Source organism: Gouania willdenowi, chromosome 8 (genome assembly GCF_900634775.1).
Source record: "Gouania willdenowi chromosome 8, fGouWil2.1, whole genome shotgun sequence".
Taxonomy (NCBI): Eukaryota; Metazoa; Chordata; class Actinopteri; order Blenniiformes; family Gobiesocidae; genus Gouania; species Gouania willdenowi.
The window spans coordinates 26,340,013-26,366,016 of NC_041051.1; the positions used below are offsets into that span (position 1 = coordinate 26,340,013).

At 35.6% G+C, this 26,004-nt stretch overlaps 1 protein-coding gene across 1 annotated transcript; it reads right to left on the reverse strand.

Annotated features, from left to right (window-relative positions):
- Positions 1-4,333: 4,333 nt before the first annotated feature.
- LOC114468711 (choline transporter-like protein 2) lies at positions 4,334-24,405 on the reverse strand. The gene is made up of 23 exons (XM_028455752.1): positions 24,233-24,405; positions 15,484-15,546; positions 13,978-14,026; positions 13,797-13,870; positions 13,628-13,712; positions 12,977-13,061; positions 12,700-12,813; positions 12,559-12,619; positions 12,344-12,467; positions 12,119-12,202; positions 11,926-12,038; positions 10,734-10,865; positions 10,551-10,650; positions 10,330-10,422; positions 9,878-9,962; positions 9,529-9,791; positions 9,340-9,434; positions 8,276-8,379; positions 8,093-8,166; positions 7,943-8,013; positions 7,719-7,807; positions 5,616-5,700; positions 4,334-4,490 (listed from the first exon to the last, which is right to left on the reverse strand). Exons 1-23 carry the CDS (start codon positions 24,258-24,260, stop codon positions 4,384-4,386), a joined length of 2,178 nt encoding a protein of 725 aa, XP_028311553.1. The 5' UTR covers positions 24,261-24,405; the 3' UTR covers positions 4,334-4,383.
- Positions 24,406-26,004: the final 1,599 nt, after the last annotated feature.

Below are 26,004 nucleotides of genomic sequence, written 5' to 3' on the forward strand. Positions count from 1 at the left end.
GCATTAACAATTATGGAGGTAGTTTTGTGTCTTCTTTATTGAATCAAAACAAAACAAAAATTAAATAAAAAAAATATGTTTTCAATCAAAAAAAAAGTTTACTTCAATTAAAAATAAATATTTTAAATCAAAGGAAATTTTTTTTTTTTTTTTTGATTGAAAATGTGAGGTTTTTTTTTCTTATTGAAGCGATTTTTTTTTTTTGTTGTTGTTGTTGAAAAGTAGTTTTTATATATATATTGAATAATAAAGATCCAAATCTACCTCCAGCTCCATAAAAGTCAAGAACAAGATTGTTGTTGAAAAAAGTAAAAAGGTAGATAATTACTGCAATTTCTGCCCTGTCATCATTAAACATTATTATTATTTTTTGATATTTGTTTTAAGTATGAGACAATCCCCTGTATGTACAAACATACACTGGCAAAATCCTGATTCTTGTTTTCCTTATTATTTGTTGTTGTTGTTGTTGTTGTTGTTGTTGTTGTTGTTGTTGTTGTTGTTGTTGTTGTTGTTGTTGTTGTCGTCGTGTTTATTTAAAGAACTTTAAGTATAGCACATTGGCAATAAAAAAAATATTACTGATACTGAATTTTGAATTTTATTCTACATGTTTAAATACTTATTTTCACCATTAGCATTCAGTTAATAAAACTGTTCTGTTAACACACATTTATTTATCAAAGGGAAAAAAAGTCATAAAGCAATGGAGCAGTTTAAACCTGAATCATAACAGATTTTTTTTTTTTTTTTTTAATGAATTGCATTGTCTTATAGCAGCAAATCGTTTTACTGCAAAATAAAAAAAAAAGAAACTTAAAAAGTGCATTTGAAATTGGGGATAATATATAAAAATTGTAATTTTATTATGATTATCAAAAATAAAGCAGTGATGTATATTCTAAAGTGATGTCGACACATTTAGCACATATTTCTAGTTGTGCAAAGTCAGCACCCTGCTGCATAAATATGTATTCCCTTCAAAATAAATGCACAAGTTCATATTTTATCTCTTTAGGGCCTTGACAGTAGCACATGACCCACTGAAAACTGATACACAAACCACATTTGGATCCTCAACCACAATTTGAGAACCTTTATTATAATCAGTACAGTACACTATAAAACTGGTGAATCAAATAGATGGATATATTATGTATTTGTATTTCTTTTATTTTTTACTTTAACTGTAACTTTAACAATGATAGAATGCACCTGCTTTGAGGATTGGCATGTAAACTGTAGCTGTGATGTCACCAAACAGGTCCTGGGAGCTCATAGGCCTTCAACCCATGTTTAGGGTGAACAAGCACAAGTATGTCAAAACACGACAGACTAGACTAGACATATGCTCTTAGTAAAACTCTTTATTTAAAGAGCTTTATTTGCTCGCTGAGCAGCAACAACTAAAAAAACCACACAAAACACCTCAACACACACTCGACTGTCATTTCTGCCCTTTTGTGTTAAATCCCAACCCTTCTCGGATTCACTTTTATTATCCCAGTCAGAACAGTTACACTTCTCTCTGACGTCATTGGGTGTGGTCCAGTAAATCCTTTTCACTCTGATACAATAACTGTCATCAAGTTATATAGACTGCAGGCTCTGGTAGGAATGTGACGGAAAGCACCACCTACAGGTGGATATTTACACATTATTGTGTTCTGAAGAGAAAAAAAGAGAACGTTAAGGCCCTGACTTTTCTACTGGGGTCTTTCACTGAACCCATGACGTGACTGGAAACTAACTTTCTGAATAAATAAATAACTTATTTGCATCTAGGTAGTTTCTGGTTACCAACATCTGTATGGTTAAAGCTGCAGTATGTAGAATACTGAGACTTGTATAGAAACAACCATGCTCCCCCACCTCCAATCCCTGCTAGAAAACCTATGGTCCCTTACCGGTATCCTGGTGAACGTGCACAACTGTGGAGCTCTTAGCAACTTTTTTTCTCAATAAAGACTAGTGACAAATGTAGGAACTTTACGTTGTGTTAATGGAAAGCATTGCCGCCCCAGTTGCCAAAAGTTTTCATTATAATTTTCCCACATTCATTTGAAAAAATATTTTTTATATATAAAGTAGATAATATACAAATACAGACTGTACAATATATGTTGAATTTATTTGTTGTTCATTTAAAGTTATTTTTTGGCACTCGAGACATGTGACCATTGTCTTCTTCTGTTGCACAATTCGACTGTCCGGCCACTAAGGGGCGCCAATTATAAAGTTGTGCATGCTAAAATAAACAGCAACTTTTTTGCAACATTTAACCACATTTAAAAAACGTGTGATTTTTATTTTATTTTTTTGCTTTTGACCGGATTTACAGCAATATTTGTGATATTCTTTTCTCATAAAAACATAATGTCAAGTGTTAAATCTAAATCTGAATGTTAAATATTAAATATAACATTTAGATTTGACATTTATATCTAAATGTCTTGAGTGAAACTAAATGTTTAGCTAATATGCAAATTCACCAGAATTACAACATAAAAGCTCATTCCGGTGAATTTGCATATTAGCTCAATACATTTACATTCAACATTTACATTATATTTTTTATGAGAGAAAATAATCAAAATATTGCAGTAAATCCGGTCAAAAGTAACATAAAAAAAAAAAAAAAAATCACGTTTTTTTAATTGTGGTTTGTTAAATGTTGCGGTGTATTTTAGCATACGCAACGCAACTTTACAATCGACGCCCCATGGGACACAACATTGAAAACGTCTTTAAAATTATTATAAATCTGTTCCATTTGGCATGATTTCCTAAGTGTTTGTATTTATATGTTTTATTTCCATATTCAAGCACACTTGATGCCCATTTTATGAAAAATAATGCTGTAAAAATTCTTATACGTCATTGAGTCAGATAGAGATCTGCTCAAGTTAAAATATTCAATTTTAATTAGAGGTTGTCATGACCGTAGCCTGTATATAAGGTTGATTTTAGTAGTTTGCATTTTGCAGATCGCCCTTGACTTCCATGTAATACACATGCATCAAACACAAGGCCCGTATCACAAAATCAAGTAAATTTAGTTGAAGATCCTGCAGGGACTGATATCTGTCACTTATTGCTTGGATGTTATCAATGCTTTATGTGCTTTACATATCATTTAAAGGTGGAAGTACAAAGCAGGGCGCATTATTGTAAATTGCTCACTTTCCCACCAATAATCTGTCCATATTTGGCCCCTGAACTAAAATGAGTTTGACACCCCTAATGTAACACAATATAGCAGAACTCCTCTGACAAAGACTGGCAGTTGACAGTCGAAACATGTCGAGAGATAAACATTTCCTGAACAACCTTGTCTGAATAAACGACACCTCAACTTAACATATAACGCACATACGTTGTATTGTTAATGTAAATTTCTTTGATTAGTCAGGGTTGAGTAAAAGGGGGAAAAAAGACAAAGTAGGAATCTCATTTGGTGTTGCAATGCTTCCGTTTAACTTCTAAGAATCAATGAAAAACAGGCTTGACAAATAGATCAAAAACACAAAAAGTACCAAAGTTATTTCTAATTTTCCTACCGCTCGGAAATGATTCTTTTTTTTAAAGTTGCTTTCTTCAGAAAAACAACATTTTGTCTGATTTTACAATTAAAGTCAATTAACAATAGAGACGTTTTGTACACAAACCAAGTTGCTAATGTATCGGTTTCTCTTAGTTGAATCAGTGCAGGCTTCAGATGATTGTGTTTTGCAGCCTCTTGTGGTTCACAAGCAAAATGCATCAGTGCACCTGCATCAAGTATGTATCCTGCTTAGAAATGGGTTCCTTTCCAAAAAGCTGCTTTTCATCCTCGTTTTCCCCCCCTTACACATAATACTACTGTTTCTGTGTCAGTGTGCATTATTAAAACATTGGATTTTAGTTGCATGTAGTCAATCAAAAGTTTTAGATTGATTGAAACTATTTTCATACGTAAGGGTGTTAGTGAAAAATTATGTGAAGCACTCAAAGTACTTAATAGAAAACTATGTTTTATTGGCTTTTAAAAAAAACAAAACAAGATGACATAAGCAACTGAATATTTACAACAATGACAATGTAAGTATTCAACCTACATTTCCCTCCATACATCACAGATGGAGTGTCAATATAAAATCTTTGACTTTAGGAAAGGTTGTAATCTTTCCTAAAGTCACTTAAATGGCTTTGGCAACAATAACTTTAAATATAAACGTCAAATATAGTCATAGAAAAAAAAAAACACACACATTAATAATAAAATACAATTTAAAACCTCAATGGTTTTTTGAGTACCTTCATGTTACACCTTTTCCTCAAAAATCAAAGTTGATCTTTTTAGTCTTTTATTTTTTTCAAAATGCTGACTGGAGATAAAGTTCTCTACTGAGCCTCAGGGGTCTTCTTTTTCTTATCCAGGATTTTACAGAGGCTCTCGGGCATCAGGTAGGGTCTCTCTTCACTGCCGTCATTCCTCTCCAGATCCTCCACTGAGAAGGAAAAAAGACCGAACAAGCATTGAAATTATTTATTTTGTATATGAAAACACAAAAACAGTAGCGCTAACATCTGCATATAAGGGGTAGGACACAGAAAACTTAAAAAAATGTTTCACCAAACTGAATTTAAAGGATTTCTTTTCGAGTACAGTTGAAGTGTCTTTTAAAAGAAGTCACCGAAATGTGTTTTTAATCAAGCAAGAAACTCTAAAGATGTAGGTGATAGTCGTGCATGTGCTTAGATAAGACACATTGACCAGAACAGAGCATTTTAACAGTTTGATGCGTAGAACAAACCAAAGTTTAAAAGGTCTTAAACTCTTTTATACTGCACAGTGCTGCACGAGTTAAATACGCACGGCAGGTTCAAGACTTAAAGAGTAACTAAACTCCAAAAACACTTTTTCTTCTGCTCAGAACAAATTCACATCTATTGACTTCTATTTAAAGTGTATTGATGTACAAAGATGCAAAAATTATAATACAGCAGAGAAAACTGTACTGAATTTTTTTTTTTGACTGCTTTAAAAGTTATTGTCTACACGATTAAAGGGGTTACATTTATTTATTTTCATTTCATTATTTGTGTGGTTTTTTTTTCTGAGTGGTTTTTAATATATATTCACTGTTTTGCCTTTTATTTTTATCTGTGCTGTTGTGTATTAGTGACATGGGAGGGTGGGTGGGTGATTGGGAATGGTGGTAAGTGTTCACACTTATTAAAAATGTATAAATAAAGTAATAAAAAAAAAGAAATCAGATAACTACATATTTTATAACAAATAACATTACAATTAAAAAAATAATAAACTCTTCCCTTAGCATCTCAGCATAGTGTGAATAAAACACACATATAGCCTACTCAAAGGGTAAACAAATGTAAACAAAGAGGGGGCTGGCTCACATCGCACTACGGTAACCCACAAGGACGGAACGCAAAAAGGTCCAAAAAAACTGTGGTGGGAAAGAAAACGTAAATATATTTTTTTTTTTAACACGAATTTGAAAAATTAAAATAGTTTTAATCTACAAATTCGATAAAATCAATTATTTTTGCCCAGCCCTAAGGCAAATCATAGGAAACAAGCTGTAATGGAATGATGAGGTGTTACTCACAGAAGCAGAGGAACAGAGTGTCCACACACATGGAGTACACGCTGAAGAAGCCGTGGGCGATGAGGTACGCACCAATCACCAAAGTCTGAAAAAAAACAGCAAAAAACACCAAAATCAGAAAAACACATTTGTCATGTTGGAACCACACTGACAATAGTGTCAATAAATTAAAAAACTAAACAAAAAATAACACAAAATTAAAAGGCATGGTTTGTTAGGGCTGTGCGATATAGACCAAAATGCATATTTTCTCTCAAAATGGCGATATATACGATATAAATCTCGATATTTTCAACTCAATAAAGTCTTACCAGAAACACAATTCTTGGTTAAATTTGCTGACACAGGCACATTTATTAACAAACCGCTGCAAAATATGTGCCAGTTTGGCTTTTTCTACCTCTAAGGGACAGCATGTGTGAGTGAGTTCTGTAGTGTGGCTAGTTAAAAAGAAGGTATGGTTTAAGACACACTCACTACTCAATCAAACTGTACTTTTCCTGTTGTTCTGAGAAGTGGCGAAAACAGCAACTTCTAAACCGAATATTTAAATATAAAATAAGCTATAAAATGAAAATATATCATTATAGGCGATATAGTAATTTTTGATATATTGCCCAGGCCTAGTGTTTGTCAAGTTTTATGCTCCAACAGATTATTTTGTGGTGAGATTGTTTCAAGCTTTTATGTTGATGTCATTTATGGTAAATAGTCTTGATTTATTTTACATTTTATTTATCACTAAACACAGAGCTGCCACGCAAGGCGCTACGCTAATGTTGAAAGCAAATCAGGGTTCAGTGTGTTGCCCTTTTGGCAAACAGACATTAAACCACCTGAGATGGTTTTACTGGGTGTAAAACACATTAGATAAATAACTTTGTAAAATAAAACTAGTACAGTTAGTCTAGTCTTTGTTTAACAAGTACTGTAATTGAGTTGTTTTAATAGGTACGTGTACTTTGAGTATATTCCTAAATCTGTAATTTTACTTGTACTCAAGTAGTAAAATAATTAGTTACATTTCTACACCCAACCAGTCATTTTTTTTTTTTTTTTTTTTTTGTCATTTTATTTATTTATTTTTTCTGTTTCATTAAACCTAATCCATATGTTCTTGTTGGTTTACTAAAGTTTTGAATGAACAAGCAAATGTATGTTTTGCATTTGTAACTGCCAGCAGATCTGCACTTACTGCAGACAATGTGGACAAGTACATTTTTCTGGCCAATAATATGAAGGTCTAAACCTTGTTTGTTTAAAGCTATTAACGAGCTGTGAGCTTATTTCTATCATATGTAATGTATTTTTTGCTTGAGAATATTATTACCAGGCAGCACTTTACAATAGTATTGATTTTTTTTAACCTTATTTTCATATTCTGTATAATGTTAAACACATTGTTTGTTTACTAAAGTTTCAAATAAACATGCAAATTTATGTTTTGCATTTTGTTCCATACTGTACCGAAAATGAACTGAACCGTGACCTCAAAACCAAGGTATGTATCGAATCGTGATTTTTGTGTATCGTTACACTCCTAGTTCTTAGTGGTGCCATTTCTTATGAACGCCCAGCCACTTTTTTGATTCTGGTTGGGGTATCTAGTTTCTACCCATTATTTTGTTACCCACATGGCACTGTGTTCATAAATTTAGCTATACTAAGAGCCTGATATTTTTTATTATTTTGAATTGAATTCATTTAAAAAAAGAATTGTACATTTTGACAAACCTTTTATTTCATACAGATGCCATTGTGGAAAATAAATTAAGTTCTCTTCCTTTCTTAAGTTTATATGTACATGAGATGTTTACTGTATGCAAGGGAACCGTGAAAATTATTGTTGGAGGTGAAAGTAACTGGTAGTAACTTTTACCTTGAGTACTATTTAATTGAGCTAAATTTTACTTGTACTTGAGTATTTTATGTATGACTTACTTTTACATTTTCAATCAAGTAACAGTAGTTCTACTTCAGTGGGATATTTCAGTATTCATTACAGCTCTGGCTGACTATAAAAAACCTTAAACTTTTCGTGACAGGAGTGCTTGTTACTTGACAATCATTGAATAATAGAGTACCGTGATTTCTCAAACTTACCACAACGGGTACCCAGTAATAGTTGAGGGTTGGGGCTGCTTTCACAAAGGCTTCTACTCTCCCAGAGAAGAAGAAGAAGGCCAACACTCCTGTGAACAGGACACGTACAATGCAATGACAGCCAATCCAGGACTACCCCATAAAACTTTATTTCATGCAGTAAACAACAAGAACTGAGCTTTGAAAATAAACCAAACAGAAAACACAATAATAATCACACCTACCTAAAAGTCCAACGATGAGCAATTTCCCCAAAAACAAGAGGAAATCTGTCACCTTATCCAAGACAGCCACCCTAGGAAATTAAAATCAGTCATGAGTATAAAACCAATACTGAATGCACAGTTTAGTATAAAAAAAAAAAAAACTTTTACCTGACCACGTTCCTCAGAAGGAGGAAGAAGGCATCTTTGGCTGCGGTACAGAAGTTCTTGCCGTAAATTGCTGTCTAGATGTACAAACACACACCACACATGAGTCAGCAACATGCCGACAACAATATTTTAAGGGGCAGAAGCTACGATGATGCTAGCAGGACGAACAGATGAACTGCTCACCATGATGTAGGCGTTTCTGTTCAGGAATTTCACACACTTCTCCAGACACCAGAAGCAGCACTTCAGACAGGTCATAAAGAATTTCGCAAACTTATTCTCGACCCCTGTAAAACAGATCAAAATTGTATTTATTCATATTGCACATTTCATTGTAGGAATAGTAACACAGAGCCCACATAAAAACACCCAGTCCCAAAGTTATGTTTATAATGGCAAAGCACTCAGAAACCTAGTGGGGTAACACTATTAGAGGGAGTAATTTACATGAAAAAGCCTTGTTTTTTTTATTTCATTTTTGTTTTCTCCTTCCCTTGGCTTAGTTGGGTGGGGTGGGGGGGGGGTGTTTGCATTCAGATGTGCCCCTTGTAAAACTGTCTTTATTGTGGTCCTTAACTTATTGCACTCTGTATGTCTGTTTACTGTTAAAAAAGTTAAATAAAGAATAGTAAAAAATAAAGTGCCACAGCTTTGACCGCAGGGGGGCGCTATGACCTACAGATTGTAGCAAGTAAGATCTGTATGCCACAGTCCTTTACAATCAGGTGTGTAGGATCAGAAAGAATTATAAAGAGAAGCTAATCTCACACCTTCTACAAAACTACATGACACACCTTCAGATTAGATGATATTGATATCAGATGAATTATTATTTAATGTTCTGTAAGCCTTTTGAGTGTTTTGTCAGTTTTAATTCCTAGGAAGAGATGTTTCTAATTTTTTCAATGATTGAAAGATTTGAAGGAGGTTTTAATGAGATTTTTGAAGGACAGATTGTTACAATGCATAAAAAAGGTAAATGACTTGAGTCACCACTGATTTCAGATTTTTTAAATCTATGTTACAAAGACAGAAATTAATTCTTAAACCTCACGGACAATAACTTATTTATCTACTGGATTGTATTTCGTTGATACAAGGTAGATTCAAGAAAAAGTTGAGCACAAGTGTACAAATATGGTTTTTAAATGTAATTATAGAATACAATTTCACTGTCCATCAGCATCACTGATGGACAGTGTTTACTGATCAGTGCTTTAGAGCAAAACATTCTGAAAGGAACACACCTTTGAGTTTATGATCCAGATACTCCAGTAAAACCCTGATGATCTGAATGATGGAGAGGATGAGAGAGCCAAAAGCCAGAGTCCCAGCGTGATACCTGCCAAAATGGGAAAAAAAATAAAATAATAAAAACTGGATAGTTGGCATAATATTAATCAAAACGGAAGTAAAATCCACACATCAGAACGCACCTGAGAGCTCTCCCTAAGGAGGCGAAAATCGGGAATGTTGGGACGTCTCTTGGTTTGACAAAGGCCCAGTAGTATGAGGCAAAAGCCCCAGCGAGGGTCATCTGTCCTAGAGCTATGACAAAGTTGGCACACCAAAAGAAGAGGAAGACATTGTAGAACTGTAGGGCGATCAGGTACTTGTGGTACCAATCCTCTCCACCGTAGAAGGCAAAAAGGCACTCGGAGTCGGAGCACTCTGCCTTCATGACGCTCTTGCTGTAGTTCTGAGCAGAGATAGGAGTTAGTTTGGAGGAGTGGAGGAAAAAACACAAAACAAAATAAAAAGAAGAAAGCATGTAGGAAGACTTACAGCGGGTTCACATGTTTTCCTTGAGTGTTCGCACTCTGTGTCATTGAAGACTTTGTAGACTGCAACATTAGAGGTCGACAGAAAACTGTTGAGATCTGTCAAGGACTACGGTCATCATGACGTTACAAAACAAAAACATCACATTTTGAAAAAAATAATAAATCCATAATGCCTACTCACTTATAAAAGAAAAGAAAATATTTAGCACCTGAATCTGAGTTTTTAAAGCCCTTGTTGAAAGGTTTAGCATTAGTGTGCATATGAACATCCTACACATCAAAAAGCTGTTAATGTAATCAACACAACCAAATCAATGAAACAAACTTTTAAAAAAGGTCCTATTTCAAGCAAGCAATTTAGACCAACAAGGGCTACAACGTGTGCTTGAATTATCAAATAAAAACCTGAATTACGTTACATGGTTCCAAATTAACAATGAAAACAAAGGATACACTGCAACGACGACAAAATAACAGATGACCACGGCCAGGAGGACAAAGGTGAACAAAGGGTAGAGCAAAGAACACATTATATGTCCAATGGCCCTGAAAGAGGTGGAAAAATACTCAGGTAAACACGTCTGCTGTCTTCAATTTTAAACCTGAGTTATTTGTAAAAAAAAAAAATATATATATATATATTATCCAAATGTGTTGAGTGTTTCATGTCCAACCTGCTAGCCTCTTTGATGAGTGCGATGGCTATGAGGATCCTCTTCCTGAGGAAGATGAGTAGAAAGATGATGATGACTTCGACAACGGCCAGGATAATCACTAAAAAATACAGCAGAGGAAGATATAAATTGTGTGTGTGACAAATCCATGCAATGGACTTTAATTCTGTGGTGTACACATACTGAAGGCCAGCCAAGTCTGTCTGACTTCCAGGTAGACTGTGAAGTCCGTCTGGAAGCCCAGTTCTTCCAGGGTCACATCGGCACCTGGGACCGTTGCTAAACTATCGTACTCCATGTAACAGTGGAAGATGCCTGTGCAGCAATATGAAATTACATCATCAATAAAACCATTTAATTAGCTTTGTTGCTGCAGCTACAATTAGCTTATATATCCAATATTCAGGTTAACGTAACAAAACGCCAGAACTAATGCCGTTGCATTATATTGTTCAAGCCAACCAGTTAAAACATCTGAAATGCATTTCCTGCAACTCAGATGTTTTATTCCAGGGAATTTTTTCCATGTGCTTTCAATTTAAAGCAGCATTTCAAAGCCTCAGAGTTTTCTCGTTATTAGCAGAAGGAAACTTTCCAGTACTGGTTCACTGACTCCATTGTAGCATTTGGTCTAATGAAAGACAAGAGATGCTTTTGTTTTGAAAAGGGGGCATTTGATTTTTAGCTTGAAGCCAGTCCCAGAACGATTTTACATTCCGCTTGCAATGCATCATGGGGCGGTTGAGTATGACTAGTGTGCCCACTGTGCATACTTAGAAAATGTCCCGATATAGTATAAATCCGTGTATTTCTCACGTACTCATTCTTTCCATACAATCTAATGTGAACGCACTACACACTCATTTTGAGAAGTACACAGAGGTCAACTAGTTTTATGGTTTAACATTTTTAAAATCTTTAAAAATGTTAAACTCAAAGTTGTTCTGGATATAATTTAGCTTTTGCATTTTTTTTTCTTATTTTTTTTTACAAAATTTATCTACAGTAAATAAGTGCTAAATCCTCCAGGTGTTCATAAAGTGTAACAGATTAAATTTATTTACACATGGTTCCTACAGCTTTAGTCAAATGAAATTAAAAAAATTTTATTACCATTTTAAATTAAATATAAGTCCAGCTTCACAGTAACAGTAGAGCCGATACCACCAGTGGAAACACGCCAAAAGTTTGCAAACCTAATTTTGCCCAATCTGTTGCTAGATGTTGAAAAAAATATTTGGCCAACTGATTTAACAATGGTGCAGATTGTATATATTGTGAGACAGCTGTGGGATGATTGTCTTCCTTTCAATTGAAATGTTTTCTGTAGAGTAAGAAAAGACAGTGATAAGGTCATGTGTGTTTCATCTCTTACCATATCCTATCACCGCTATAACCAAGATGATCATGACCCAGACCATGACCACAGCCAGGAAGCGCAGGAGGACGATGAAGACCAAGCTGAGCACCATTGCAATGAACAACCCTCTGCAGAGAGAAAACACGGTGAGTGATAGCTGCTGGCTTAGCTGACGGGATCTGAGTGAAACCAACGCTTAAGCACTTACAGGAGAATCCAGTACCATGACTGTGTGTAATCCTCAAACACCTTCATCACCACATGACGGGCCTTGATAACTACAGTGGCATTCCTGTAGGAATACAATAATCAGCTCAGAACCGAAGGAATTCCTCGTCAAACACTGCTTTGCCAAAAATTGAATGAGGCAAGTTGGGACAGGTATGGCCTCAGCTGGCAGCAAAGAGCTTGATGACTCCACTCATGTACTCACTTCACTCCATCCAAAAGATCTTTGGCCTCTCGGATCTTTCCATCTCCCTCGTCAAACTGAGAGTTGTTTCCTACTGTTATCACTCCTCCTGACAAACCCAACGCTGGGAAGCACCTTTCTGCGACTGGAGGAAAACAAAATATAAGACTTAGTTTTCAGGTGAACATGCTACATGTAAATCAACGTGTTGTCAATGGATTGATACGTTGACTTACAGGGTTTACTGGGCATCAGCATGGCAGGACAGAGACCATCCCGCAGTATTTCTGTGACATGCTGAAATAAAATGTACCAGTTAGCAGTGTAAAAGCTATATATATTCTAAATCCAGAAACTGAATTGAAAAGATAACTCACCATGGACTGGGTAACACCCTTCTGGCAAAATGTTTTGTAGTATTCAAAGTCCGTCGTTTTGGCATGAGCGGTGATTAATGTCATAAACCTGTCCGGACACTTCTCCACACATATCTGAGGATGGAAATTCATCATGTCAAACAAAACCCCCACACGCATCTCAAGATGATGAATACACGTTTAAGAGGGATTCACAAGCAGTGCATACATCTCGATTGCAGGTTTGATACATAAACACAGGTTTAGAGAATAAAGTAGATAGGTGGATTTTAAAAACCTGTGTAGTCGGACACTGAAACTCCAACAGCACCAGGGGGCTGGCACACTTCATGATGTTGAAGTAGAACAGCATAGGTTTTCCCCTTGGAAAGAAAAAAATAAACATACAGTGAGATTAAAAAATGAAAAATAAAAGGTGACAATGGAGCAACATGCATTTCTCTGCAATCAACGTACAAAGCTCACAGCTTTTCTTTGGTCTACGAGGCATCAGTCAAAAATACTTTTTGTTTTCAATCAAATTATAATAATATACATATACAATAAACTAATTATATATCACTTGTCAAAACACACGTTACAATGTGCTTTCCAAAGGCAGCTATACATTAGAAAATAAAAAAAACAATCTTGTTATTGGCTAATGCTAATCAATGTTTTTAAGTGGTAACATGTACCTGTAGTTACTTCACATCTAAAGCATCAAAGAGAATAACACCTTTTTTTATCCTACATTTTGCCCTCACAGATCAACAGAATCATCTCAAGATTAGATAAACACAAAAAAAGGAATTTAATCTAACTTATTATTACTTATACTAACTGATAATTCAGGGTTTTATTTAACAACAAAATCAAAATAGTTAAATTCCAGCTACTATGTGGGAGATAGATTGTACAGCACATCTGGATTTGGACATCAACTTACTCAAGTGGAGTGCCTTTATGCCCACAAAACTGCCCTCGACTGTCAGTGGGATAGATCACCTTTCGGGGGTCACCCTGAGACCAAGCTGGAAACAAAAAGAAAGAAAGAAAGTGAGAGTTGGTTCAATGTGGATTATATAAACATCACTACCTCAGAATCATTTTCTTACATAGGACTCCCACAGCAAAATAACCGAGCAAGGCGATGACAAAAAGGATGCAGCACACAATGTCCGTGCAGCCCCTTCAAAATAAAAAACAGGGTTAATAAGTTTGTTTTTTTTCTTCCCACATTTATCTTTAATGTGAACAGGAAACAGAACAAAACAAGTGAACAGATGTGTGTCTCACCTATCATGGATCGGACCTTTGAAGTTGGGGTCATACTGCCTTGGCTCACCTGCACAAAATAAAAGCATTCTTTGAGTTTCATTATAATGAATAAAAAATGCTCCATATTTGTTAAACATTCAGAGAGCCGACATTTTTTATTTGCTATTCAGATGATTGACTATAATTTTGTTTTCTTTTTTGAATGCTACAACTACTTGATGGCAGAAGTTGATTTCCATCCAAAGAAGCAGCACATCCGTATCTATCGTCCTACCTCCTCTCTCTGAGGACATTTCTCAAAGGCTCAGACACTCCTAGCAACCTGACAAATTCCTCCCTTGTGACTAAGAAACAGAAAAAAAACTTGTGGAGACAAAAAAATAAATAAATAAAAGGAGCCACCATAACTTATGAACGACCAACAGAGAAGCCTAAAATTATTCAAAGTAGCACATTTGCTGTGCTGAAACAGTGAGGTCAGCTTGGTGGAGATTCATACCAAATCCCTGAGTTCCACAGAGATAATTGAAGAAGTCATTTGGTAAAAGGTGAAAAGTCTCAACAGACGATCTGTCGGACCTTCAAATAAATCACATTAATTTAATCTTTAAGCAGCTTTTAATGATAAAACAATAGTTTGAATTGAACAAAACATTGCATAACTGATTATTGTGAAGCTAAATTAACAACACAAAGTTTGTTTGTTCAGAACAAATTCTAATATTAAATTGTTTAACTATATGAAAGAACAAAAAAAAAAAAACTGTAAATAAAGGGCCGAAAATGACTAAAGCTGCCATTAGTTTTGTCTGTCTCATAGCATATTAAATGCTAAATAGTGAAAACAAATTGTGTTTAACTGCACAGCTGATTGGGAAAGCCTATGAACCCTATTAAGTTTGCTACAGGCCATCTGAGGTCAGTGTGGCATCTCACACTGATCATGGTAAATGTTACAGCTTTCTAGAAAAACCACTTGAAACATTAGTATAACAAACTAAAGTATCTCACTAAAGTATAGCCACTTTGTGATATATGTAGTTGCACATTTTTAAAGGCTTAATTAGAGAAATGGCAGCTCCATGTCAGAGACAGCCTGTATGGTATGAGTCTGGTTTGGTAACTGGTATGACTCACAACTGAGTGAGAATTCAGTAACGATTTGGTTAAAGTGACAACATGATCGTGCTGATTATCAACAGTGCTAAGTTACATTTGTCAGGTTCTGATAAAGTCCCTGCCTGCACACCAACACTGGTCAAATGAGCAAAGATAGTAGCAGTGTAGCTTCCAAACACACACACCTATCTAGTTTATAAGCCCATAGTTTTGACATAGTCACTCTAGTTTTAGTCCAAACTGAGCACACATATCAAATAGTCAAACCAGGCTTTGAAGCAGGTTTAAAAACCCTCTACAGATTAAGTTTTAATGGAGTATTTTAGTTGAAGACATTAATTTAGAGTTAAAAAACAACAACACAAAAATAATCAATGTAATGCTGAAGCAAAGAGAGAACGTTACCATGATCTTCAGAGTTTTGTCGCTCCTTCTTAGCCATGCTGGAAGTACTTTCTGGGCCAAATGCTAGAAAAAAAAAAACAGAGGCTTTTTACTCCACACACACTCCACACACCACAGCTCCGTATTTCATCTTCACCACTCCTTCTGCTTTTGGCTGGTATAAATGATTGAGAGCGAGGGAAACACTGGGATCTTGAAGGGAGAAAACCAGTTCAACCTGTCCCCAGGAGCAGCCCCACAATGTCTCCACCCAACTCTCACGCTTCTCCTCTCTTGTTTACCCTGAAACAACTAGGCCTTTTTCTCCCTAATCTGTGCTCCACCTGTGCATCTCCCTCTCTGCCTCCTCCCCCCACCCCCTAATGGCCTCTTTCTCTCTCTTCCTGTGTGTGTGTGTGTGTGAGTACACCTACTCTGTATCCACACTACTCCTGCAAAGAAAGCTAACACATGGAGGCGTGAACCAGAGGGTGGAGACTGTGTGACGAAAATTTAAGTTTAAGTTGGGTAGATGTCAACAGAGACACGTGTGTTTGATGAAACTAGAAAGAATGCCTCAAGTAGGGATACTGGTAAGAACAGGTGAGAATTTATAACTACCATACTTTACATAAAAAGACAAACAAATGTGCAGAGGTGGCAAAAGTACAATTCTTCAGTACTCAAGTAAAAGTATATATACTTGGGAAAAAAAATGACTCTGGTAAAAGTAAAAGTATTTAAGTTGCTCCCTTACTTGAATTAAAGTAAAAAAGTACATGCTACTAAATGTACTTAAATAAAAATTAAAACAAATGTCCCTTCAATAATAAGGCAGGGTTTTTAAACCAACAAATTCCATATCTTTTATTTTCTTAAGAACTTGTAGAATACTGGTACATGGAAACTAGGCTTTACACCAATCTGATTGGCTATATCGGATCGGCCGATATTTAGCATTTTATGCAATTAATGTGATTGGCTGTAATGTCTTAATTCGCCGATCCGATCAATGATGTCATTGTCATCTTGAAACTTTCTGTAAATGTTCCCACTGCATTGTTTTATCATCTCATTTGCACTGAAGAGTTGTTTGCTTTATGTGACACGGCTTTGGGTATGCGATGCCACAGTCAGGAAATATGTGTTTGCTACACTAATGCTAATGCTAATGCTAATGGAGGCTTCAAGTAGTTCCAGTGTGGTCTGCCTCCACAGCTTCATCTCCAACTCTACTGTAGTTGAAGCTATCCTCAGCTTCGGGGTTAACTCCCTTGCTTCACAGCAGTCATTGAGTATGACATGGGACTCTGGTTCAATTCAACAGCTGCAACTTTTATTTTGCCAAGTACACAAAAATAGCATTTAGCTTATAATCGATCAGCTCCGGTGTGATGGTCTGAGTTTACCTCTGTACTGAGATTATAACCCTAACCCTAACCTAATCCAATAAACAAATAAAACATGTGTATGTTCACTTTGAAAACAAAAATAAACAAAAATTAATTATTATTTTTTTAGCAAAAATTTGTGCGTGCATGCGCATATACTGTATAATCTCAGTACGATGTGAACCAGCACATTTATTCGCAGTTAAAGGGCCATGCACACACACACACTGACAACAAATGTTATGTTCAAGTCCTGCATGGACATTTTTCAACTCACACCCTCACAGTCACAAGGCTGCATTTAGGTCACGAAAAATGGTACCGTTTGATTTTCCGTGAATCTGTGTCAGGTAGTACCGAAGGAATTTGGTCGGTACCCAAAAAAAACAACTTCAACTCATATGATCGGATCGGTGATAGGTTTTCTAAACTCACTGATCGGTGATCAGCCCAAAAATCCTTGATCGTGTAAAGCCTAATGGAAACAAGTTAAATTTGTTACTTTTGCACACCTGGAGAATTTAGCACTCATAATGAATAGAATTTGTAAATAAAATGTGTCAAGAAAAAAAATTAAGTGCAAATGCTCAATTAAACCAAGAGCAGCTTTGAGTTTAACATTTTTAAAAACTTGAAAATGTTATCCATAAAACTAAGGGACCTGCCTAACAGAAAAAAGCTCAAATTACCAACATTTTGCATCTTTCTACATTGTGGCATCATCTTTGAAGATCAGTACACGTAACAAGCTACATTTTAAAATATAAGGAGTAGAAAGTACTGATATTTGTTTAAAAAAGTAAGGGTAAAAGCCAACAAAATGAAGTACAGATACCAGATAAAACTACTTAAGTACAGTAATGAAGTATTTATGCTTCGTTACGTGTCAACTCTGCAAATATGTGGCTAAAAATCACAACTTTACTGTTGCTTTACACAGGATACAGTTGACACAAAGAAAATGAATAAACTAAACAAGTAATAATAACACAACCAAAGCAATGTAGAAGACTGTATTTGACTTGAAGGAATTGTTAAAGTTTGGGAGAATATTTAGCTTAGAGTGGTAGCCTAGCTGATGTGTGACTGTTTGGAGACAAATTTTCAATCGTTTCAAGAAGTTTGAGAAGCACTTCCCTCTAAACACAAAGCAACATCTTTCATGATTCTAAGTCATTTCTTTTCCTGTTTGCTCTCTTTCTTTTTGCACATTTTTGGGGGTTCTCTCATCTTGGTTTAAAAGGGCATTTTTTCTCCACCAATTCAATGTTTTAACAAAGAGTCCACTGACACACTGAATGTCACAGCTCTGGATTCTCAGAGAAACCAAAAACAAGTAAAAGTTTCCACTCTTCCTTCACTTCCAGGACAAGGGTAATGGGTAATTTCCTAAAACGACAATAAAGCTTAGCTTCTTTTAAAGACTATGAAAAAAAAAAAAAGAATGTTCAGCTGACCGTAAGGCATTCCCAAACCTCTATTTTAAAACAGCACGATCCAAGTTGTGGGGGAATGCAGTGAAAGAGATGTACGTCCTCTGCATTTTTTTTTGTTTCTTTTGTTTTGCAGCGAGCAACTCCTGTATCCTGTCGAAATGTCTGTAGTGAATGTATTCTACACTGTGCCATAACAACATAACCACAGAGCAGTTGTTGCAACACGTCTGTAAGTCGCCCAATATATTCATGCTATGCAACAAGATTTCCAAAATTACATCTTGTGGTTAGAGCAGAGATTAAAAAGGAAAGTGAGTGCATTAGTTTGGTAACTCAACATCCTTCTATTGTTTCTTCATGCGCAACATTTCTCTGCATATTTGATCAAATCTGACATTCCAGCACTGCCCTATCCTTCCTTTTATTTTGTTGGCTTTTACCCTAATAGAATAGAATGAACCTTTATTGATTCCCAGAGGGAAAATTCGTATGTTGCAGCAACACAATAGAAGAGCAGACAGTAAGAACGAAAATAAATACCGACATGGGATAATAGCGCACAATATAAGGCTTTAAATATATTGATATAGGCTTTAACAACAAAGGAAAAATAAACACGCTGAGCTTTATCTCAATTCACTGGTGGTCCAAAAGCTAAGCGTAGTACTGTTTTCTGTAATAATAAAACAAACTCAAAGTGTAGCTCATGCTCGGCTTTCATCCCGCATATGTCTGTCATTACAGAAAGAGGGAGTGGAGTCTCTAGGTTAAGATCTATTTTTAGTGTTACAAAGGAAACACACACCCAACAATTACAACATGGGAGAACATACGGTCAAATGTATGTCTTTTCAAATTCCCTGATGAGAAATCGATAAAATTTTGTTTTTCGGTCAATAGAAGAAACTTGTGTAATACATAGGAGTTTGAAAGAAATCACTGAGATGCATCTATTCGTCCTCTCACCAGAGTTAACCTAAGATCGCAAACTTGAAAGGGTGGCAAGACATGCAGTAAACAACACTTTATATGGGTAATGATCTAAAATCACAGATAAAATATATTGTGTTTTTATTAGATTTATTGAGGTTATTTTTCAGGGTTTAATTTATTGTTTATTTTATTCAATTGTAGAATATTATAATGTTTAAGGTTAAAATGTATGTAACCCATCAGTTAATAATAAATAGGTCAGTCGTTTTTCCCCCACCTACTGTTGCTGACTATTGTTCTCTGTTTGAGTAAGGCAAGGCCAATTTATTTGTATAACGCATTTCATACACAAGGCAACTCAATGTGCTTTACATGATCAAAAAGTGCAACAGAAAACATTCAACAGCTGAAAAATCAATAGGAACATTAAAATCAGCAGCAAAAACATTTAAAATCGGCAACAAACACATTAAATCAACAACAACATGGCCAAAAATCAGCCTCTCAGTCATACGTATTATCACTTTTCAACTAAATAATCAATAATAATGTGTTTGATTCAATACGCAAGGCTGCAGTATCTGTATCGTTTTGGACACCCAAGGATTGAACTAGAATTATTCTTCTGTTCATGGTTTTACTTCGTGGTTGAGATGAAAAAAATAACTCCTACGACTTTACATAAAGAGAAAAGTAAATTGGGTTAAAATGTATAATTCTAGTTTGTCTCTGACCAACATATACATATAAGACAAGTCCTAAACATGATGTTTTTTGTCCTACTGCCTGCTGAGCTGTTTTAGTCTAGACCGCAAGCAAGTAGGTACAAACTCAAAGCACAACTTAACCACAAGTCATGTGATAATGTAGTAATCAAGCACATTTAAGTGGAAACAGGTGACGAAAAGATTTGTTTTGCTGTGGTGAGGAAGCAGTAGAAACTGCACTGTGCAACAATCCTGCAGAAGACAAATAAAGCTGCATGGGCAAAAATCATCCATGTGTGTAGTTAAAACAAAGTGAAAACATTGGGCAAAGGCTTTAAAAGTTCCAGGACAAGCTTCAACCAACATCCCTAAAAATGGCTCAAAATGATATCTAATCTGCACAGGGGGTTGGCTGCAGTGCTGCACAGGAACCTGTCATTGAGGTTTCTAGTTATAGCTCAGCCTTTAATTAGTTCACCATGAACAGCTTCAAAACTCTGCATGTGTTTTGAATAAATGTAGGCTGTTGCTATAGTTCTGGACCCGGACCCCAGACATACCGAACTATAGTTGCGGCAGTTCCTGTGTGCATGCGCAGTAAGCCGAATGCCGTTTCCGTCACAGCCGGACCCGTCCCCTTCTAGCTATAGTTCCGTCAGGTTTATTTTAGCCCTAACCCTAACCCCTAGCACCTAACCCTAACACAGGAAATATCCTAAAATGTTTCTTGTATGTATTTTTAAAGGTGGAATTTGCGGTGTTTAATATGTTAAAATGAAATAAAATATATGACAGAAGCTGGATTCAAACCTACGTAAGCGGAAGGAAGAATCCTTGAGTCTGGGCGCCTTAGACCACTCGGCCATCCTGATACGGTGGTAACATAGGCACATTATGCCGCTTTTGTAGAAAAGGTCCAGCAGTGATGTTAATGCACATTCGCACAGAAAGTGCCGGAACTATAGTCCGGTTTGTCTGGGGTCCGGAACTCTAGACACTATGATAAATGTACATGAACATTGCTAAACAGGTACCAAAACTGAATTTTTCTCATTTCTGAACACTGAGGTCTCGTCCCCACCTCACATAACAAGGATACTTCATTAACATGCACATTGTATTATCACTTCATTGTGTTAGAATCAGTTTGAGCTTTTTTTTAGGTTCTATTTTCTCTCCAAGAAAATTTATGAATTTATAATCCCACTGTCATGTTTAACTTCCACCTTAACTAAATTATAAAATGATTTACTACTGTACACTATGGTACTATATATTATAAGTATCATAAAATAATTATTTTATTGTGATACCTTTAGAATCTCTCTTTTTTTTAACGTGTATGTTGACTAACTTATACATTAAAATATTTTTCTGTCTGCCTACAGTCAAACTCATAAAAAGTTTAGAAAGAAATGATCAAAAGTGTAAGAAATACAACAAAAAGCTAATCTAAAGGTAAGAGTAAATGAAAATTGTGTCAGTTGTAATATTTAATTAGTCGAATTTACATACCGGTATATCAATGCAGATCGATCCAGGTACTGTCCTCTTTATTCACATAACCATCTACAGTGGAAGAGAAAATTGTTTTAGTGATGGAAAAATTGAATTTGACAGTTTGATAATCATACCACTTGTTTTTGATTAGGGTGTCTGATTCGATATTGATATCGGATATCGGTCCGATATCAGCCAGAAAAACGAATATCGGATTTTATCGGACTGCATCTAAAATCTCCGATATAAGCGCTCCGATAAGTTTCTGTTGTTTTCACCAGATACTAACAGTAAAAAATAACTAAAGTTAATTGAATTGTTGACTATTGATCTCTGTTTGAGAAACATCACTTGATCAAGCCTTTTCTAACATTCCATACTACAAAATAAGTCATAAAAGTAAGTATGATTCGTGCCGATATTGTATCGGATCGATATCAGCCAATACGCAAGGCTGCAATATCGGCATCGTATCGGAAGTGAAAAAGTTGTATCGGGACATCCCTATTTTTGATATTGGTACTTGAATTACAGTTAATGGCCATTTAATTGTTCTTGCAAGTTTAAAAAAATAAATAAATAAATAAATTTTGTAACATACCATTTAGGCATATTATGGCCACATTAAAATAAAAAAGAAATCTGAGCACTACGAGAATAATGTCCTAATATTTTGAGAATAAAGTCGTAATTTTATTAGATTAAAGTCGTAATATTTTGAAAATAGAGTCATAATTTTTTGAGAATAAAGCTGTACCTTAAAAAACTTGTAATGGTATAGTGCTCAGAATTTCCTGTTGAAGAAAACGCAACTGACACCTATAGCCCTGAAATCGACCACTTCCAGCCGGTTCTTCCTCCACAAAAGAAGCTATTTGCTCCAAATCAGTCTGGTTTTTTTGCCTGAAAAAAAAACGTTAACTGAAAACATTGTGGTGATGAAGGGCCATTTATGAAACCTAAAGAGAAGTATAATCTCACTAAATGCTCCAAATTCTCCATAACGCACGAGTGACCGCAACACAGACAAGATCCTGTTTATATTTCAATTTTATGACGACTTTATTCTCAAAATATTAAGCCTTTAATCTCGAAATGTTACGACTTTAATATTGAAATATTATGACTTTAATCTTGAAATATTCTCAAAATATTACGACTTTAATCTTGTAATGCCCAGATTTTTTTTTTTCATTTGTAATTGTAAAGGTGAAATTTGTAATTATTGATATCGTGATATATCGCAATGTGTACCGTATTGTTTAGTATCGGGATATATCAAATTGTGACATGCAAATCATGAACCGTATCGTATCGTCAGATTCATGGCAATGACTGTACACCTATAATCAAAACTTTGCATTATATTATATTATATTATCACAATATCATAAAATGTGATTTTCGCAAAGGCTGCTATATTTTTTTTTTTCTTGTCCCGTCCTGTTAAGTTCAGAGAGTGTTTAAGAAGTGCAGTCCATGTGTTTACATTTTTAATGAAACGTGAAGTTGGTTAGATATGTTGAAGAGGTAAAGCTACAGATTTGTTTGCTTTATTGTTGTAATCTGTGCTTTAAAATTTACATTATATATTTATTTAAAGTTCAAATAAATCTGAAAATGTTTATCATGAAACAGTTTGATTTATCTAAGTGTCTATTGATACGGAAACGTATCAATAGACCCTGGGACTATCGATACGGAAATGTACGTTTTACGGATCTTTTCTACATAGGCTGAGTGATCTAACCGCCTGACTCAAGAATTCCTCCATCCGCTGCCGTGGGTTCGAATCCCGCTTTTGTCATATATGTTTTTTCAATTTAACATATTTAACATGGCAAATTCCACCTTTAAAAATACATAAATGAAAAAAATAAACATTTTAGGGTATTTCTTGGTGTAGGGCTAAAATAAAAGGGTTAGCGGAGCGGGGTAGCTAAAAATAAATACGAGCTAAAATAAAACTGACGGTACTTTAAGTCACGTGGTCACCTAAACTGGCCAATGAGGGGCACGGCCTTGATTTTTTGCTTGTGTTCATTGAAAAATACATGCAGAGGCCCTTGAAAAAATAATCGCATATTAAATCGCAATCGCAATATTGAGGGGAAAAAAAAAATCGCAATTAGATTATTTTCAAAAACCGTTCAGCCCTAATAAAAAACCCAATAGCTTATTAGGTGGCTGGGGTCATAAATACACCCACAAAGTACCTACAAAGCTATAACTAACAGAGTGGGTTCACTAATAAAGTTAAGACTTCTTGATAGAGACTGTCCTCATATGCATGTGGTATTTTTGAGTAAGTCAAGTACTATAGATAGACAGACAGGGCTTGTGTTAAAGCTGCTGCTGCTGCTGCTGTCTACCATACCAGCCTGAGGAATGTGGCAGCAAATGGATAAGCACAGGGCAGCCTGTGGTGGGTCATAGGCTGCAAACACTAAACACACACTTTGGACCCACTGAGTCTAGAAATACGTGTTGTGTTTACAACCTTTACATACAATGGTGAGGAAAGAGGAGGAAAGCTAACTGGCGACATTCAGCTACTGTTTGGGTCCCCCTGTGCATCACATGCGGTTCCAACGGTCCGGAGTGAAGGTAGACAGACAGGACGTAAGAATAAAAAGTGAAATATAGCAGAATTAAATTAGGTAGAAAATAAGCTAAAACAGTCGGAAAACTTGTCTAAGCAGCATAGTATAAATTAAGAGTCGAACAAACCAGCTAACCGGTGTTTTTGAGTGTAATAACGTGCTGGGAGTGCTGTACCGTTGTAAGGGCTTTAAATAATTACCATATTTCGGTTTGTCCTCCAGCTTCATAGTTGGAAAGTCTCGCCCCAGGCCCACAAACGCTCACACGCGACAGTAAAAGCGCATTTCCAAACGTTATCTCACAACTCTTCGGTCACTTTCGTCAAGTGTGCAGTTTGTTTTAAAAGCTTCATCGTCCTGCCAACTTTATACAGGAGGAGGAGGGTCCACGAGCAAGAGTGTTGACCAATAGGAAGCCGTAACAGCGTGAGTGGCAACCAGGTGGACCAATCACAAGTTTAAAGTGGGAGGGACGCTCGCGAAGATCTGTGCCAATCTTTTCAGTACAGTTATAGTTTATTATACTGTAATTACTGTTCATTCAAATCTATGATCAATACAAGACCACGTCTCAAACAAAGACATAAAAATATAATGTATTTAATGGATGTGAGGTATAATCATGTGTGAATGATAAAGCATTCATATTATTGTTATCCTGCTATATGTATTTCACAGAATGGATGCTATATCGCATCCATTCTGTGAAAATTGAAGTAAAACACTCTTGTTTTATGAATTATATGTACACATAGGCTCTGAAAGACCCTCAATCTGTTAAAAAATAGTATCATCTTCATGAAATATTTTACTGTTTTTTTTTTTGTTTTTTTTTTCAAGGAATAAAATATTCAATATAATAAAACCAGGGTAAAAAATTTTTTTCAAATGATCATTTGTAACATTGGTAAAGTCTCTTACCTGCAGCAGCCTTTTCTCATCTGAATTTAAGCTTTAAAAATATGCAAATGTTGTTTATTTCACTTCTAAATACCTCCGATCGGTAAGAGCGTTTGTCCAACTCAATCACTAAAGTTAGACTGAAGTTCAATCATTGTGTTTGATTCTTTTTTTCCTGCCATTTTGCAGCCAGGCAAACGTTCAAACATTTGATATTGATGTCATCAAACTTTTTTCTGTATTGTACATGCATACATTCAGTGTTGATAAATGAAGTAAATATACCAGGTAATTAAAGCAGCAGTAAAGCAGAAATAAATTAGTGTTATGAGTTTGTCACACCACAGAAACATGTGTCATTGACCACTGAGCTGAATTTGAAAGATGAAAAATATCCTTCAGTATGTAAAATGAAGTCTAAAAATCATGGAAAAAAACAAGCACTTCTCTCTACTCTTAAACAGTGGGGGCGTGTCAGCGGAAAAGTCTTCTCCGCCCAAGTCCGAATATGTGCATCCTTCCCGGGTAGAGGCACAACTGCGCCCGATAAAGGGTAAAAAACTAAATCGCGGTGCAAAACAAGGGCTCATTTTGTAGAAAATGTGGCATCAGCAGACGCGTTTTATTCTCCCGAGTCTGAATATGTGGTTTGTTTATGGCTAGGAGCCGAATTGCGCTCACTAAATGGAGGCCCATGGAAGTTTAGTGTGCTTCAGCAGCAGGGTCGGGTTTATGCTAATGATGGCTCCGTTACGTTTCTGACACTCCCATTACATCCTCAACACAGAAATTTGAAACACAGTTTGTAAAGCCTAGCTCCACAATTAAATGATAAAGGGTTGAATGGCTTTTTACATGTTTTAAATAATACATTTATGACCTATTTATTGTGTTTAGAAGAAAATGGCTGAATTTGCTTTACACAGACTTTAATTATGGACTATAAGCAACAGCAGGTTTTGCGATGCCACGTTCAGGAAATACGTTTGCTCCACTAATGCTAATGCTAATGCTAATGCTAATGCTAATGCTAATGCTAATGCTAATGCTAATGCTAATAGAGGCTTCACGT

Coding starts and splice junctions, on each gene's coding strand:
- LOC114468711 (XM_028455752.1), bottom strand. CDS start 24,260: ATGAAGCTGGAGGACAAACCGAAATATG. Junction 12,814..12,976: donor TTCAGTGTCCGACTACACAG/GTTTTTAAAATC, acceptor TTCCATCCTCAG/ATATGTGTGGAGAAGTGTCC. Junction 4,491..5,615: donor CACTCTGTTCCTCTGCTTCT/GTGAGTAACACC, acceptor TTTCCTTCTCAG/TGGAGGATCTGGAGAGGAAT.